Source organism: Macaca mulatta, chromosome 6 (assembly GCF_049350105.2).
Source record: "Macaca mulatta isolate MMU2019108-1 chromosome 6, T2T-MMU8v2.0, whole genome shotgun sequence".
Classification (NCBI taxonomy): Eukaryota; Metazoa; Chordata; class Mammalia; order Primates; family Cercopithecidae; genus Macaca; species Macaca mulatta.
Genome location: NC_133411.1, coordinates 120,946,388 through 120,961,258, shown reverse-complemented (window position 1 = coordinate 120,961,258; position 14,871 = coordinate 120,946,388). Strand labels below are relative to the sequence as shown.

The 14,871-nt window shown below is 41.1% G+C and overlaps 1 protein-coding gene, 1 long non-coding RNA gene and 1 other non-coding gene across 4 annotated transcripts in view; 1 reads left to right on the top strand and 2 right to left on the bottom strand.

Annotated features, from left to right (window-relative positions):
• Positions 1–12,228, top strand: part of EPB41L4A (erythrocyte membrane protein band 4.1 like 4A) — a 264,990-nt gene extending 252,762 nt beyond the window's left edge. For both annotated transcript variants that reach the window (XM_078005099.1, XM_001101426.5), the window contains 5 exons: positions 3,883–3,930; positions 4,508–4,576; positions 5,793–5,903; positions 6,074–6,155; positions 9,784–12,228. In XM_078005099.1, coding sequence (XP_077861225.1) covers positions 3,883–3,930; positions 4,508–4,576; positions 5,793–5,903; positions 6,074–6,155; positions 9,784–9,912 — 439 coding nt within the window. In that variant the 3' untranslated portion in view covers positions 9,913–12,228. The remainder of the gene's footprint in view (positions 1–3,882; positions 3,931–4,507; positions 4,577–5,792; positions 5,904–6,073; positions 6,156–9,783) is intronic.
• Positions 12,229–12,538: 310 nt separating this feature from the next.
• Positions 12,539–13,990, bottom strand: LOC144341514 (uncharacterized). Its single transcript, XR_013418483.1, has 3 exons — positions 13,803–13,990; positions 13,080–13,152; positions 12,539–12,701 (listed from the first exon to the last, which is right to left on the bottom strand). It is a non-coding gene; the product is annotated as an uncharacterized LOC144341514 (long non-coding RNA).
• LOC114679157 (small nucleolar RNA SNORA13) lies at positions 13,238–13,370 on the bottom strand. Its single transcript, XR_003730835.1, has one exon. It is a non-coding gene; the product is annotated as a small nucleolar RNA SNORA13 (small nucleolar RNA).
• Positions 13,991–14,871: the final 881 nt, after the last annotated feature.

The window sequence follows — 14,871 nt, the reverse complement described above, 5'->3', positions numbered from 1 at the left end:
TCCTTAAATAAAGATGTTTTGTAAATGTACATATTTTCAACTCTAAATTTCCTTTCAGAGGAGTGATCAGTATAAAGAAGGACAAAAAAAAAAAAAAAAAAAAAGTAAAATACTGCCATATTTTTTAGTATAATATACAAAATATAGTAAATATATTATTAGATAATGTATTGCCCATAGTATACTTTTAGATAATATAGTTGAATAGTTTGGGGACTATATAAAATGATTATATGCAGTGATGGAGTTTAAATCCTTTGTAGATTTATGATATGTCTGTTTTAGGGTTTTGGAATAAGGGAAGTGATTTGTGAATGATGTGTCATCAAACTAATTTATCTGATTAAAGTGGAATATTTGTATGTGGAGGAGGGATGCTTTTGAAAAATACTGGACCAATACTGGGCTGCATGATTATTTTCTATATAGGTCGTACCTTTGGATAACTTAGGGTTCTATTTCCTTTCCTTAGGAATTTATTTGGAGAGTTTAAGTAAAACATCGGCATAATTAAGTGCCTCAAATTAAGAAAAATGACTGCTGAAATTCCACAGCTTTCTAAATCCACACCAAGCTGCAGATCATGAATTCATCCTAAATTATTGATTAAATGTGTGCAGATGTAAGCATAAAAATAATACATTCCTCATTAACAAGCAGCTTGTGTTGACATTTGTGAAATCACAGGTGGTCTAGCAATCAGAAAATTAGCATTTTTTAAGCTTTGGAACTTTTCCTTGCCTTAAAACTGTTTGAAACTACTGGCCACGTCAGAACTTAGTTTATTTAAAGATATGACTTTCATGGTGCTATAGAACGTAAAGATAAAGACTAAACTCCTTAATCTTTTAGGATCAATGTTTATGGCTAGAAGGACTGATGATCGCATTCAGCTTAAGATAACATTTCTCAGGCCAGGTGCAGTGGCCACGCCTGCAATCCCAGCACTTTGGGAGGCTGAGGAGGGCGGATCACGAGGTCAAGAGTTTGAGGCCATTGTGGCCAACATGGTGAAACTCCGTCTCTACTAAAAATTAGCTGGGTGTGGTGGTGCATGCCTGTAGTCCCAGCTACTCGGGAGGCTGAGGCCGGAGAATGGCTTGAACCCAGGAGGCAGAGCTTGCAGTGAGCCGAGATGGGGCCACTGCACTGCACCCTGGGTGACACAGAGAGACTGTCTCAAAACAAAACAAAACAAAACAAAACAAAACAAAAAAGAAAAAAACAAAGATAACATTTCTCTAATTCTTCTGAGATGGGAATGAAAAGCATTTCCTGTGGAATTACAATCACAGTATTTTAAAAAAACAAAACAAAACATGAAAACACTCTTATTTTTTTCCTGATAACTAAGGTAAGAAATTCTCCTGGCTTAAGAAGATCAGAAAATATAGAAAAGCATAAATAAGAAAATAAAATTACCTGCAATACCAGCATTCAGACATATCCACTGTTACCATGTTATCAGTTTTTTAATGTATTGTTCATAGTCACTGTCTCTCACCCCTAGGCCGGTTATCATGGGGTGTGTGTCCTCCTGGCCACTCATAACTTTTCTCATTCTCCCCATGTCCGCCCTAAAAGCATTCAGCTTTGAATTGCATGCCCTCACATGATACCACTCACCACTTCCGGTAATTGTCATCAACTGCACCCTGGGTCATTTTCCTCATTCTTTTAAGATTGAGTTTCTGCTTTACTGTCACTCTCTCCAGCACTATTCCAGTACTCACATAATGGATCTTTATAATAACTTGGCTTCCACTACCCAACCACAGCCACTGAATTCCTAGGTCATACCCTTAATCAGTGGTTTTCCAACTGGGGGCAGTTTTGTTTCCAAGGGGACATTGTCTACAGACATTTTTGGCTGTCACACTGGGGAGGTGCTACTGGTGTCTAGAGGGTAGAGGCCACAGGTGCTACTGATCATCCTACAGTGCACAGGACAGCCTCCTACAACACAGAATTAGTATGGAAAATGTCAGTAGGGCCAAGGGTGGGAAACCCTGCTGTAACTAGAAGACAGCTGATATGTCCACTATCATACCTTCCTGAAATAAGAATAATGATCAGTAGAATAGCTTCCTAACCTGGATATTATGGAATACTTCAGACTCTTGGTTGACTGTGAGAAGTAGATCCTGGGGTATAGTCACAGCTGAACCATCATTCTGTCAGAGTGGAATAACACCTTAGTGCTTTTTAATATTAGCACCTTCTCTGACAGTATCATTTAATGGGGTTAACATATTATCTAGCAAATCAGACCAACCAAATGTAGGAAAGGCAGAGTCCATATGGGACACCAAGGAAGCAGTTTCTATGATTTTTAAGAAACATACAATTTTTTTTTTTTTTTTTTTTTGGCACAGGCTCTCGTTCTGTTGCCCAGGCTGGAGTGCAGTGGTGTGATCTCGGCTTACTGCAACCTCTACCTCCCAGGTTCAAGAGAGTTTCATGCCTCAACCTCCTAAGCAGCTGGAATTACAGACACATGCCACCACACCCAGCTAATTTTTTGTATTTTTAGTAGAGATGGGGTTTTGCCATGTTGGCCAGGCTGGTCTCTAACTCCTGACCTCAAGTGATCCACCCTCATTGGCCTCCCAGAGTGCTGGGATTACAGGCTTGAGCCACCATGCCCAGCCTAATCTTATTCTTATAACAAAGAACATCTACATTTAACAATACCATATTTGGTCTGAGACCAAGATTTCATCCCTTTTTCATGTTTTGTCTCATCCTGAGTTGATTAAAAGGTCTTTATAGACAGATCATTTTTTCCCCCCTGCACAAAGGAAAAGCCATTTGGTCAGTGGCGGGAAAGTAGCTTAGTGTATTCTGTAGGTTCAGAAAGCCCTACCAGAATACCATAGTGGTGCCCTTATGAACTGAGAAAAATGAAAGCATTAATGATATCATACACTAAAAGCAATATTGAGCCCCCCAAATGCTAATGCAGATTAATCACATAAAATTCCATAGGATCGGTGGCTTTTAATTGTTATTTGTTCTTTCTTTTGGCCTATTACTCGATCTCTGTTCTCTTAAAGGGACCGACCAATGAAAGCTTATTTTCTCACTATGAAGAAAAATCATTGTGTCAACAATTGCAGAGATAATAGATTACTAGTATTCGTTGCTACAGTGGGAGTAATAGTTGATACTACAGAGAGTACAAACACTTGAATGCTGACTGAAGTTTTCATTCTAGGAAATTAAAGACAGTAGTATAATATCTACTCACATACTTCTTGGAGAAAAGATTTGCAGAGTCAATAGTTGGGGATGGAGAAGGGCGTAAAGAGGGTGGCAGCATGAGCCAAGGCCACAAATAGGTCCTAGCATTTGCTGGCCCAAGTTTTGTTGCAGAAATGCAACACCAGATGTAACATGAAAGATGGGTCATTGGTACAGTCTGCCATCAGGGCCAATCCCACCAGTTGCTTTCTCTTTGTGGTGGTTGCTTCTTGTAGGTAATCACAGATCATGTTGGGACTTTCTAGAATCAGGATGAGTTCTTCTTTTACCATTACTTACAAATATCTGGAAAGATCAGAAACAGACGCCCTGAATCATCCTTCACTGTACAGTTACCACTGGAGGGGGAGGCATATGGCCCTGCAGTTCTGAGGTCTTTCATTAAATGAAGCTCTGGTTATCACTAGGTTTTATGATTTTCCTTCAGCAGCAGTAGCAGCAATTTAGCTGCCTGTGTCTTTATACTACCCATCACAATGGCTGTCCCTGTCCAGTCTTTTCTTGTCTGTTCTCAGCTGGCAAATAAGAACTTCACAGTCTGAAAACTATTAAAGTTAGTTATTAGGTTGTGAGATGAAGCATGTTCGTAGAGATGAATGTTATTTTCTCTATTTATAGGAGAAGCCCCGATATCCAAGCAAAAGAAGAGTTATGGAAGCACATTCAGTGAGTGATAGTTTTTCTTTCTCATTGTTTTAAAACCCATGTAGTTTTAATGCAGTTGGAAGAAAGACTGCTGGTACTGAGAGGCAGCCTCAGCGTGATGCCTGCCAAAGCCATTGCCACCATGTGTAGCAGGCACGGGGAGCACATGGTCATGGTGCCTTACCATATCAGAGCCTATCTACAGGCAGCCCTGACACCTCCTCACCTTGGGTCATTTAGTCTCGCCTCTAAATGGACCCCAGACAGGCCAATAGTTTACAAATAAATACCAAGGAAAACAAATCCAGAAGAAAAAAGACACCCACCACAGGGGAGAGAAGCAGATCTTTTATAGGGAAATGGGGAATGGCTGGAGTCTGAACGTAGAAAAATTGAAAGAACACAAAAGAGCTACAGAAAAGGTTTTACCCCTCCTATTTTTCCTTGAACACATTTTTAGTTTTTATAAATTTGTATTGGTTTTACTAACACTGTTTTGGGACAAGGTTAGAAAGGGAAAACTCAGCTGCCAATTGTGAAAGATACTAGCATTTATACCAGCACCACAACTATCATTTTCTTGCTTATTCCTTTACAGAAAGGAACTTGTGGATCCATCCGGATTGTCAGAAGAACAATTGAAAGAGATTCCGTACACTAAAATAGAGTGAGTGCCTTTGAAAATCTTCTCACAAAAGCTTTATTAGTGCTTGTGAGTAATCCATTCTAATTCTTCAGTTGTGTTCCAGGCAGTGCTTTAATTTGTCTTTACATTTTAATCAAAATTAGGTGACAGTAGCAAAAGAGGAAGAAAAGTGTGTATTAAAGCTACTTATTCTACACTATAATCACTATCATGTCTTGTTAGCCACCTCTTTGTACATGGTAGGTACAAGGGTGCTTTTCCTGATTAATGTCAGTTTCGAAATAAATTCTTTTCTGAGATTCTCATTGATAAAGTTTTTTATCCATTATTTTACACCAAGAGAATTATGTTGACCATAAAACTCTCATATAAGCCCAGTCCAATCTCTGGCATAGAAGCAGCAAATTGAACAGGCTTCATGAAAGCACAGCAGGAGTCCCTAGTCACCAGTGTAAGAGGAGCCATACCTGTTGGCTGTGTTTTCTGCCTTGCCAGAACTTGGTTAAGAGAAAGTGAGTGCCTGCTTTGTTCCCCTTCTGCAGCTATGCTGCTTTCCCACCACAGTTAAATAGCAGGTTGGTACACCCCAGCCACCCTCTGTCCCCCTCTTCAGGTCAAAGATTTGAATATTCATTTGTTTTTAATTATTAAGGTATAATCAACAAATAAAATTTGTGTATGTTTACAGTGTACAATGTGATGTTTGGATATATGTATACATTGTGAAATGCTGAAATCAAGCTAATATATCTATCACCTCACATACTTTTTTTTTTAATGGAGAGAACACTTAAGGTCTACTTTCTTAGCAGTTTTCAAGTGAAGAGTGAATTCTTAATGTTAGTAGCTAGGACACTGGACCAACTTTTTCCATTAGGAATGCCATTTTGTCTGCATTATAGATTTTGTTTTCTTCCACGCTACTAAAAAGAATTCCACTGTGAGGAATAATTTCATTTAAAATTTGGTGGTTAAAAAATATACATACACACACACATATATATACACAAATATATATACAAATAACTATAAAGAGCTTCATTTTCACATATGGTCAAGGGAGCATTTTTCTTGTGAAATTTAAGTCACTCAGGCTTTCAAAGCCTAGAGGAGTCAAGTTCTTTTTAAAACTCTGAAAGTTGCTATTCTTTTGCGGTTTCAATATTAAGGAAGAACTCCTACTTTTCCTCTTCTGACTTTGGGTGTTTGTTCCCATTTTTTTTGGTTGCTTGTTCAGGACACAAGGTGACCCAGTCCGCATCAGGCATTCTCATTCGCCACGAAGTTACCGGCAGTATCGCCGGTCCCAGTGTTCAGATGGGGAGCGATCAGTTCTCTCGGAAGTGAAGTAAGTGGGCAGGCCAGAGCCATCACCATCATGGCTCCAGAACAGTGCAGTCGAAAAGAACTTTACTTGCTCATGGAAATGTTTTATATGTACACTGCAGTACTCTTCCAACTTAATTTCTGATTCTAGGTACTGTTCCAGTCACTAATTCTAAAACTCATTCTCTGCAGTTCAAAAACAGATCTTGTACCACCGCTTCCAGTGACTCGTTCTTCGGATGCTCAGGGTTCTGGGGACGCTACAGTTCATCAGGTTAGTAATAGTAAGGTTTGAAGAAGGTGTTGTATTGATGACAATTTTGAGAAGCATTTTGTGCTTTGGAAAGTTCCTTTGGGGAGGCAGGGCAGGCAGTGAAACCTTAATGTCATTCTGAGATTCTGTATTTTAAAAGAACGTGTAAAAATCATGGAAGGAAAAGTGCATGATCAAGAACCTTGGTACAATCTAGGAAGAGTTAGGAATAACAGGTAGAGGTAGTGGGGCAAAGCTGACGATAATAAAGATTGTAAGATTGTTTGGAGCCAGAATAAAGAAACAATTGTTTCACTAATTAAAAAGCAACAATAACAACAGGTATTTTGAGCCAGAGAAACAAAGAGAAAGTGACAGACTCACATTGTTAACTAATAGCAGACAGAAGAATTACTTAAGTCCTGTTTTATTTCTGTCTTTTCCATCACAATTACTTTCATTCTGGAAATGTTTTTAAAATGTAGTTAAAAAGGAATTCAGAGACAGAACACCTAGCTGCCTTAACAAAATCACTTTAACACTTAGCTGAATTTGATAATCAGGGGAGCACTGTGGCAAACATAGTTCAGGAAGGGTTTCATACCACCTCTCATAATGTATTTTTTAATAAGATGGGAAAAAATGTGGGCTGAATAAGACAGTTGGATGGATTTATACCTGGTTAAACAACCACTGTAAAACTCTAAAAACAAAGTTGATGTGTCTGATGGATCAGGGTCAGCCCATTGTTCGTCGTGTTGTGGTTTTCAGTGTCGTTTGATCATGGATCCTTTAGAAAAGCCAGTTGTATCTACTGACTCTCATCCCAAAAAATGCATGTAAGCACATGTACAGTTTTTGGATCACGTAAGAAGCCTGACACCAGCAGTATCTATCATGTGTGGCCCTTTTTGTTTTTATCAATGACTGGAGCAAGGCCTGTGCTAATTTAAGTTAGGTTCCCTAGATAGATTCTGAAATGGAAATCTGCATGCAGGAAGCTTGTTAGAAAGTGCCCACGGGATCCACACTTGTTGGGGAGAAAGTGAAAGACGGGTTTGGGCAGAGGCAAGAGCTGATCCCACAGGGAGCTCTAGAGTTGAGATGGCTCTTCAAATTCATCCTACCGTGAGACAGGGGGGTTGAACCTTTACACGTTCACACTCACCGCATAGAAATCACTGGGTAAGGGATGTTCTGGGAGGGGGGTTCTCTTCAACTGAGGGCAGTTCCTGGGGAGGGGCTCAGTTTTGAGCTACATGGCAGGCAACACTCCCAGCAGCTGGAGAATGAATGCCTCAGTCTAGAATGGAGGTCTGCATGGTAAACACAGCTTCTACTATCATCTGCGTAATATTTGATGAGATCAGCCTGGGAGAGCTAATAGGTTGTCCAAATAGACATTTGGTTTAAAGTTGACAGTACTTTTTCAAAATTATATTCATGATTAAGTTTAGGCTTTGCATTCTGACTGACCTGAATAATTTGTGTTTCATCTCTGCATACTACTTGTGTAACTTTAATACTGCTAAACTTCTAAGCCTCAATTTTTATACAGTATAGATAACCTACCTCCTATGGTTATTGTGATGATTAATAAGCAGTTATCATTTGTTTTTTTTTTTGTCTTAAATTTTAGTTGGTTTCAATACAAGTAGTAATTTTTATTTCTACTCAGGAATTAAAAAAACTTACACACATTCTAAGTTGGAAGAATAGCTTTCACTTTGCGGGACACAAGAACTCACATGCATCTTCTGATCAGTGGCACTGATTCTAAGCCTGTCTCCAGAACACTTTTGATTTTGAATTCAGTAAATATCCAGTGAGCCCATCTAAGGAATGTCAAGCACTGGTCTGAGCAATCAGCAAACCATGGCCTAAGGGCCAAATCTAGTCTGCTGCCTTTGTATAGCCCAGAAGCCAGTAATGGTTTTTACACCTTTAAAGGGTTGTTTAAAAGCAAAACAAAGTAACAGTAACATGTGACACAAACAGGATGTAGTTTACAGTCTGGCTCTTTATAAAAAAGTTTGATGGCCCTAGCCTAGACGTGGAGGCATAAAAGTAAACAGTTAAAACAAATAGGAGTATGCATTACAAAGAAATGCCTGAGCTAGAGGAGCAACAAAGTGACCTCACTTTGCATGTTTACGGTGTTCAGAGAAGGCCATCTCAGAAAGTGGCATTTAAAGCTGAGACCTGGCAGGTGAGGAGCCAGCCATGTGAGTGGCTGCAAGGCTGATGTAATCAGAGTAAGGAATACAGGGAAAATGCTGACTCTGGAGAGGGCCTGGGTATTTGAGGAGCTGAAAGACCAACATGCACTGAGCATGAAGGGAAAGGCAGGTAACACAAGGCCTTAAAGGCTGTGGGAAACATTTGGATCTTATTGTTTTATTCCAAGTGCTTAAAGGAAGCCACTCATCTCATTGGCTGCCATGCGGAGAAGGGGCTGGAGTGACCAATGGAATCTACAAAGGTGCATTTCCTAATGCAACTTTTAAGTTCTAATTTCCACCACAATGCCACCAGAGTTCTGGCAGTGACCTGCCCTACACCTCACCTTGCCTTTTCACGCAAAGGCTGCTAAGAATGGGGAAGAATAGCAACTTAATTTCTTAAGGTCTGCAGAGTGGACAGATTCAGTCCTAGACAAACAACATAGTACTTATTTCAGGTCCTCTCCTAGCAATCTTTTCTGGTAATTCTTCTGCTATATTTTCCTCTCACATTCACTGGTGTCCTCTTCCGACCTCTGGCTATCCAGAAATCTTCCATCCCAAATAGACTGGTTCATACTTCCCATGATAGGCAGAATAATTATTCCATCAGTGCTTTTTGAATGTCAGTAAAACAAATTAAGCCAGTCATAGGAACAGATTAAAGGTAACTGCATTTTAAAAGAGGGATTTTTTTTTTTAGCTCAAACAAATCTCAAAATAGATTGGGACAGTGTAGCCCATTATTTGTGGGCATATACATTTGGGGAAGGAAATATGCTTGCCAGCCTGATACACTAACAATGTTAGGCCATCTCTTGGAAGTAACAGCAGGAGGGGTTTGCGTAAGAAGGAGCAGATGTGAGTTAGTGTCATTCTCAGAGCCTCCACCTGTGATGATGGGAGATGTGTAAAACCTAAGTTTTACAAAGTAGTGGATGTGGTGCCCAGGCTCTGGTAATCAGCTGCCCTGTTTCTCCATACGAGACAAGTGATAGGGGCTCACAAGACATTGTTCCATTCATTGACTGCTGAAAATAAAATCAGGGGATTATAAATTGCCTCCAACTCTCTCCATCACTATTCTGTTTGCAAAAGTGAGAAGGTTGAGAGCCTGGTTTGGGAATTATTAACAAAAGTAATGACAGATTTGGGTGAATTGTGCCTAATATTCATGAATAAAATCGTTATGAATGTAAATGTCAGACTAACTTTGTATATTAAACAAAGATTAAATACAAACTTTGTTTATTTTGCACAACTATTTAGAGGGAACATTTATTGAATAGCTTTTGGTATTATGAAACTTTTGAATTAACTCGGTATCTTCAATTTAAGAGCAGCTTGGTTTCTGATGTAATTAAAATACTTCATTTGGTTGTTTTCTTCTGAATCTTTCTGTATTTTTCAAATATATTTTATTTTAGAGAAGAAATGGGTCTAAAGATAGCCTGATGGAAGAAAAACCTCAGATATCTCCAAACAACCTGGCTGGAAAACACACAGCAAAAACAATAAAAACTATCCAAGCTTCCCGCCTCAAGACAGAGACTTGATCCTGATGAAGGGTCAAGGGTAGGGGTGGGAAGGTTGTGTGCACCACTGGTACTTTCGAAACTGTGAAATAGATACCTTGATTCAAATCTCAGACCTGCGAGTATTTCAGCATAAGACAATGTTATATTTTGCTTTTTTTTTTTTTTTTTGAGATGTTACCACTGTCGCCCAGGCTGGAGTGCAGCAGCACCACGTCAGCTCACCACAACCTCCATTTCCTGGGTTTAAGCGATTCTCCTGCCTCACAGGCGTGCGCCACAATACGTGGCTCTTTCTGTATTTTTAATAGAGACAGGGTTTCACCATGTTGGGGGCTGGTCTCAAACTCCTGACCTCAAGTGATTGGCCTGCCTCAGCCTCCCAAAGTGCTGGGATTATAGGCATGGTTTAACTACAGCACAGTCGTGCTGAAGCACCTTTTTGTTTGAACTGGAAGAATAAGTATTTTGTAAAAATTCACTTGAAACCGCATTTTCGTTTCTGGAACAGGATAGCAATCATTCATTTCTGACTATGTTGTGTCTGTGTCCACCACAACCAAGACCAGATGCATCTGATGAACATTCTGGAAATCTGAACTGCAACTAGCCTGCTGTGCAATAGTACAAGTGGGAGGACGTCTTCCCAGCTCTGGGTTGGTTCTCAAGTAGCGCCCAGATGCAAAAGGACTGAGGCATCACTTCCAGACTGCAGACATTTTTATTCATATAGTTCTTTATAATACTGTATTTTGTGGTGTTAAGTTCCACCGGTTATTTACAAATGATGTAAAAAGCTTTGTTTTTAAGTGTTAATTTCTAAAGTGTTCTTGTCTTGTGTTTTCAGAAGTCTATGTGGATTTCAGTTGATCCCTCACCCCAAACCTCAAATGATCTATCCACCCTGCTTGGCCATCTAACTCACCTGCTCTCCCCAGTGACTATTTTGGACCTTTCCTCTCCATAGATGACTTTGCAGTCTACGGGGAAAATACTTACACATGATGTCTTACATCTCACATCTCCCCCTTACCACATACAGTTCTCTCCACAGCTGCCAGCAGCCCTAACCTTTTTGTCTCTCCGCCTGTGCTTTGGATGCTCTCTCCCAGCCTTTTCAGGATCTTTGTATCTCCTCCTCCTATATTAATGTATTCAATCATTCTCTCAGCTAGATCCTTGCTACTTCGTTTTAAATTTAAAACTAAGACTAAAGAAAACTATCTTTCATAACTACAACCCCCCACCCTCTAGCAACTATGATTTTCCTCATTCTCAGCCAATCTTCATGCAAGGAGTTATCTTTAGTCATTGCCCTCAATTCAACTAATCCATATCTTAAGTGATTAATATCAATCACTGTGTCACTTAATCCCAGGGATAATTTTTAGGATATTCTTTTGCTTCTTTAATGTAATCCTATTTTGCTCCTACCACATACTGACCACCCTTTCTAGCTTATCATGCTTTACCTTGCCATTAGTGGAGTTTCTCTAACTTCAAACCCTAGGCCCTCTTCCTCTACCCCGGGTAGATACCATTTATACCCATGGCCTTAAGGTTTATTTCTGTAGTTTAGACTACCGAGTAATGTGCTACTGCAAAAAGACCATTTGGATTTCTTAAAGGTAATTTAAGAATTCAGCTGTTTAAATGCTGCTCCCCAACTGGATTTATAGTCATTATGCTCATCAGTGTGCAAGCTCGACACCTAGCAGTTATGGACACCTCCACTATTACCAAGTCTAGTTGGCTCTGTCATCGAACTATAAACAATTTTATTTCACTAATTTTACTAGTGCAAGATGGTCTCTCGCCTAGACAACAATAAGCAACCTAGTTCAACTACCTTTTTTTGCAAATCTGATTTTCCACCATGGACTTATCTTGCTTTAATAAAGCCAGAGGGAGCCTGAAGTGGTGTGTCTGGCTTCTTTACCTACCTCTTCAGCCTCATTTTGTAACACTCCCACCTCCCATAATAGCCATCTTACATGCCTCAGTAAACAACTCAATTCTGAAACAAGGCACTGAAGAGGGAAAGCAGCCAAAACTGTCACAAAAGTAAGTGGACTTATGGTATCTTTTTTCTAGCCCAAGCCTCTGCATGTCATTTCCCCAATTTTGCCTTGTGAAAAGTATGACACATACCTTTGGTCTCAACTCTTTCTCAGGTTTCCCCAAGAAAATCCTATCATGGAACTCATAGTGAAGTTTTACATGTGATGACATTCCCTCCACTCAACTTTGTTTCCAAAGGGAAGAACTGTGTTGTGCTCGTCATCATGTTCTTAGCTCCTAGTACAGTGCTTTCAATAAATTTTTTGAATACATGAATACATTATTTGTTGTTTCTTGCAAAGTGAAGGCAGAAGATATGCCAATATTAAGTGTACAATCTAGTTGGAGGGAAAAAATGTATGCATTGGGTGCAGTAAAGCACACCTGTCACTAGAATCAGTCTAGTTCTCGCCACGATTTTTGAGTCACTGGAAGAAAGTACATTTCTCTTTGGGCCAAACACAAGCTATTGTAAGGCTATTAATTATGGTGACAACAGTGAAAACTGATCAAAAAAGAAGCCCTCCTCCCTTATAACTTTTTAGAAACAGCTATTTCTGGCAGTTAATCACTTAAAACACAAATGTCAAAGTGCATTAATATATTTATTCACATCCTCACTGTCTTAAGTGTGTATTTACAGACTCCAACAGGCAGTTATGTCAGAAATCCTCAGACTCCTGGCAATTTCAAATGAGCCAAGCAACTCTTGTGAAGACCAAATTTTCAAACTCTTCACCAAGGACATCCTAAGAGAAAAAATAAAGTACTCAATTCGGCAGCAGATATTTTTGTGTAACATTTTAATCAAGAACTTGGTAATTAATATGCCTGCGATTTGACAAGTTTTTAAAAAACTCAATGACTACACATAAAAACAATTCTTAAGGGATCCAGAATGCCAGTACTATGCGTATTTATTTCCCTGGGCTTCTCAGGATGTATCAGCAAAACTTTCCCAAAAATAAGCTGTGCAGGCTGTCCCATTTGTTAACTCACCTAAATAGCTACAGACGGAGCAACACTACGAATGTACCACTAACGTTAATACTCACTAGAGAAGGAGCCCCAATCTAAAAGGTGATAAAAATTCCCATTACAAAGTGCTTTATGACATATCACCCTACCTTCTGGTCACCTTTGTGCTCCCAGATGGTATTGAGCTAGCAGCAGTCTACACTTCAGGCATCCATCTTCCACCTGAACAAAAATTAAAACTGGTTAAGACAAACCATACACTTGTGGCTGGCGGGGTCAAGATCACGCGTGTAAATGTAAAAGCAGCAACTGTTACTTATGCAGCTCCTACACCAAAGATACCAAATTCAAGGGCAGGAAAAGGCTGCAAAGCGTTTAATTTACGCCTTTTTTGACACCACATTCACTAGTTTCCAAAGTGAATGGGCAACACAAAGGCTGACACTGCGCGAGGTCGGCTCTAGGACATAAGGTTGCTGACTGGCTGACAGTAATCTTCTGATTACAGCCTAAAAACGAACACTACATTTCAGACAAATTTTCTATTTAAAATCCGACTTAGTAATGAAAAGTGAAATGAGATGCGTTTTAAATGGCGACTCGTCTCGCACCAACGTGAAAACTCACAAGCAGGGTAGGTGATCACTGCCGCCGAGTACCGCATATGGAAACAGCCGTCACCAGGCCCTCTGCTTTTAAGTTATTTTACCCGGGGGCAGGGCAGGCATAAAGTCAGGTAAGGCCTTTTCACTAACGAAAATAAAGCCAGGCTTATCTGGAGAACTCCCGGGCATAGTCGATGATCTAAACACAAATCCACCAGCTCCCCGTTTCCAAGCTTGGGAACGCAGGCGCGAGGCCAGGCCGCTTACCCTTCACGCGTTCACGGCCCCGGACACCTCGGACACGGTCCGGCCGCCGCAGTCGACTCACCAGACTCAGGGTGGCCGCGTTCCCCTGCCCGGCGCCCCGGCGTGAGAGACCACGCGGCCACAGCCAAGCGCCATCCCGGAAGACCCAGCGCAAAAACCACGCCAAGCTCGCACCAAAAGGAAGAAAGACCGACCTGCCGTCCCACAATCCTTTTCTAGAAGTGGAAGGACCCACTGTCCGAGGGCGCGAGGGGGAGCGAGCTGTACCATCGGCCGCTGCACTCTCGCGAGACGCCGCCGTGTGGCCGGAGGGAGAAGTGCCAGTGAGGGACCGAGGGGCGGGGCGTGTCACCAAGGGAAAGAGGAGCCTGGGTTCTCAGCCTGAGTCACCTCTGCGGTTTTGTGACCAGTTCTTTCCATAGAGGAAGTATCCAGACCCCCCGCCCCCGCCCACCCCGCCCAGGGTCAAGAGCATATTGTCAGTGCTGGCAGCAACAGGAGCTCAAAGGACTTTAGACCACGTGTTTTGGGACCCGACAGAATTCATGTCTCCGGCTGAGGAAGAGCAGGGTCATTCATTCGAAAGATATTCAGTCAGCACTTACTATGCTCCAGGCCCTGGCCTGAGTGCCTGGGAATCAGATGTGGGTGAGCCAGGCAAGGTTCCTGTGGTACATTCTGCTTGGGTGAGAAGGCCACTGACCAGGTGAGCCCGGATGCTGAAATTCCACAATGTAAGTGCCAGGAAGGCAGCAAAAGAGGGTCATTTCATGGAGCAGCGCTATCCAATGGAAACAGTGTGAGCCATGAATGTAATTTTAAATTTTCCAATTGCCACATAAAATGTAAAAAGAAGGCAGGGTGCAGTGGCTCACGTCTGTAATCCCAGCACTTCGGCAGGCTGAGGCAGGTGATCATCTGAAGTCAGGCGTTCAAGACCAGCCTGGCCAACATTACAAAACCACGTCTCTACTAAAAATACAAAAATTACCCGGGCTTGATGGCGGGTGCCTATAATCCCAGCTACTTGGGAGGCTGAGGCTGGAGAAATCGCTTGAACCCGGGCGGG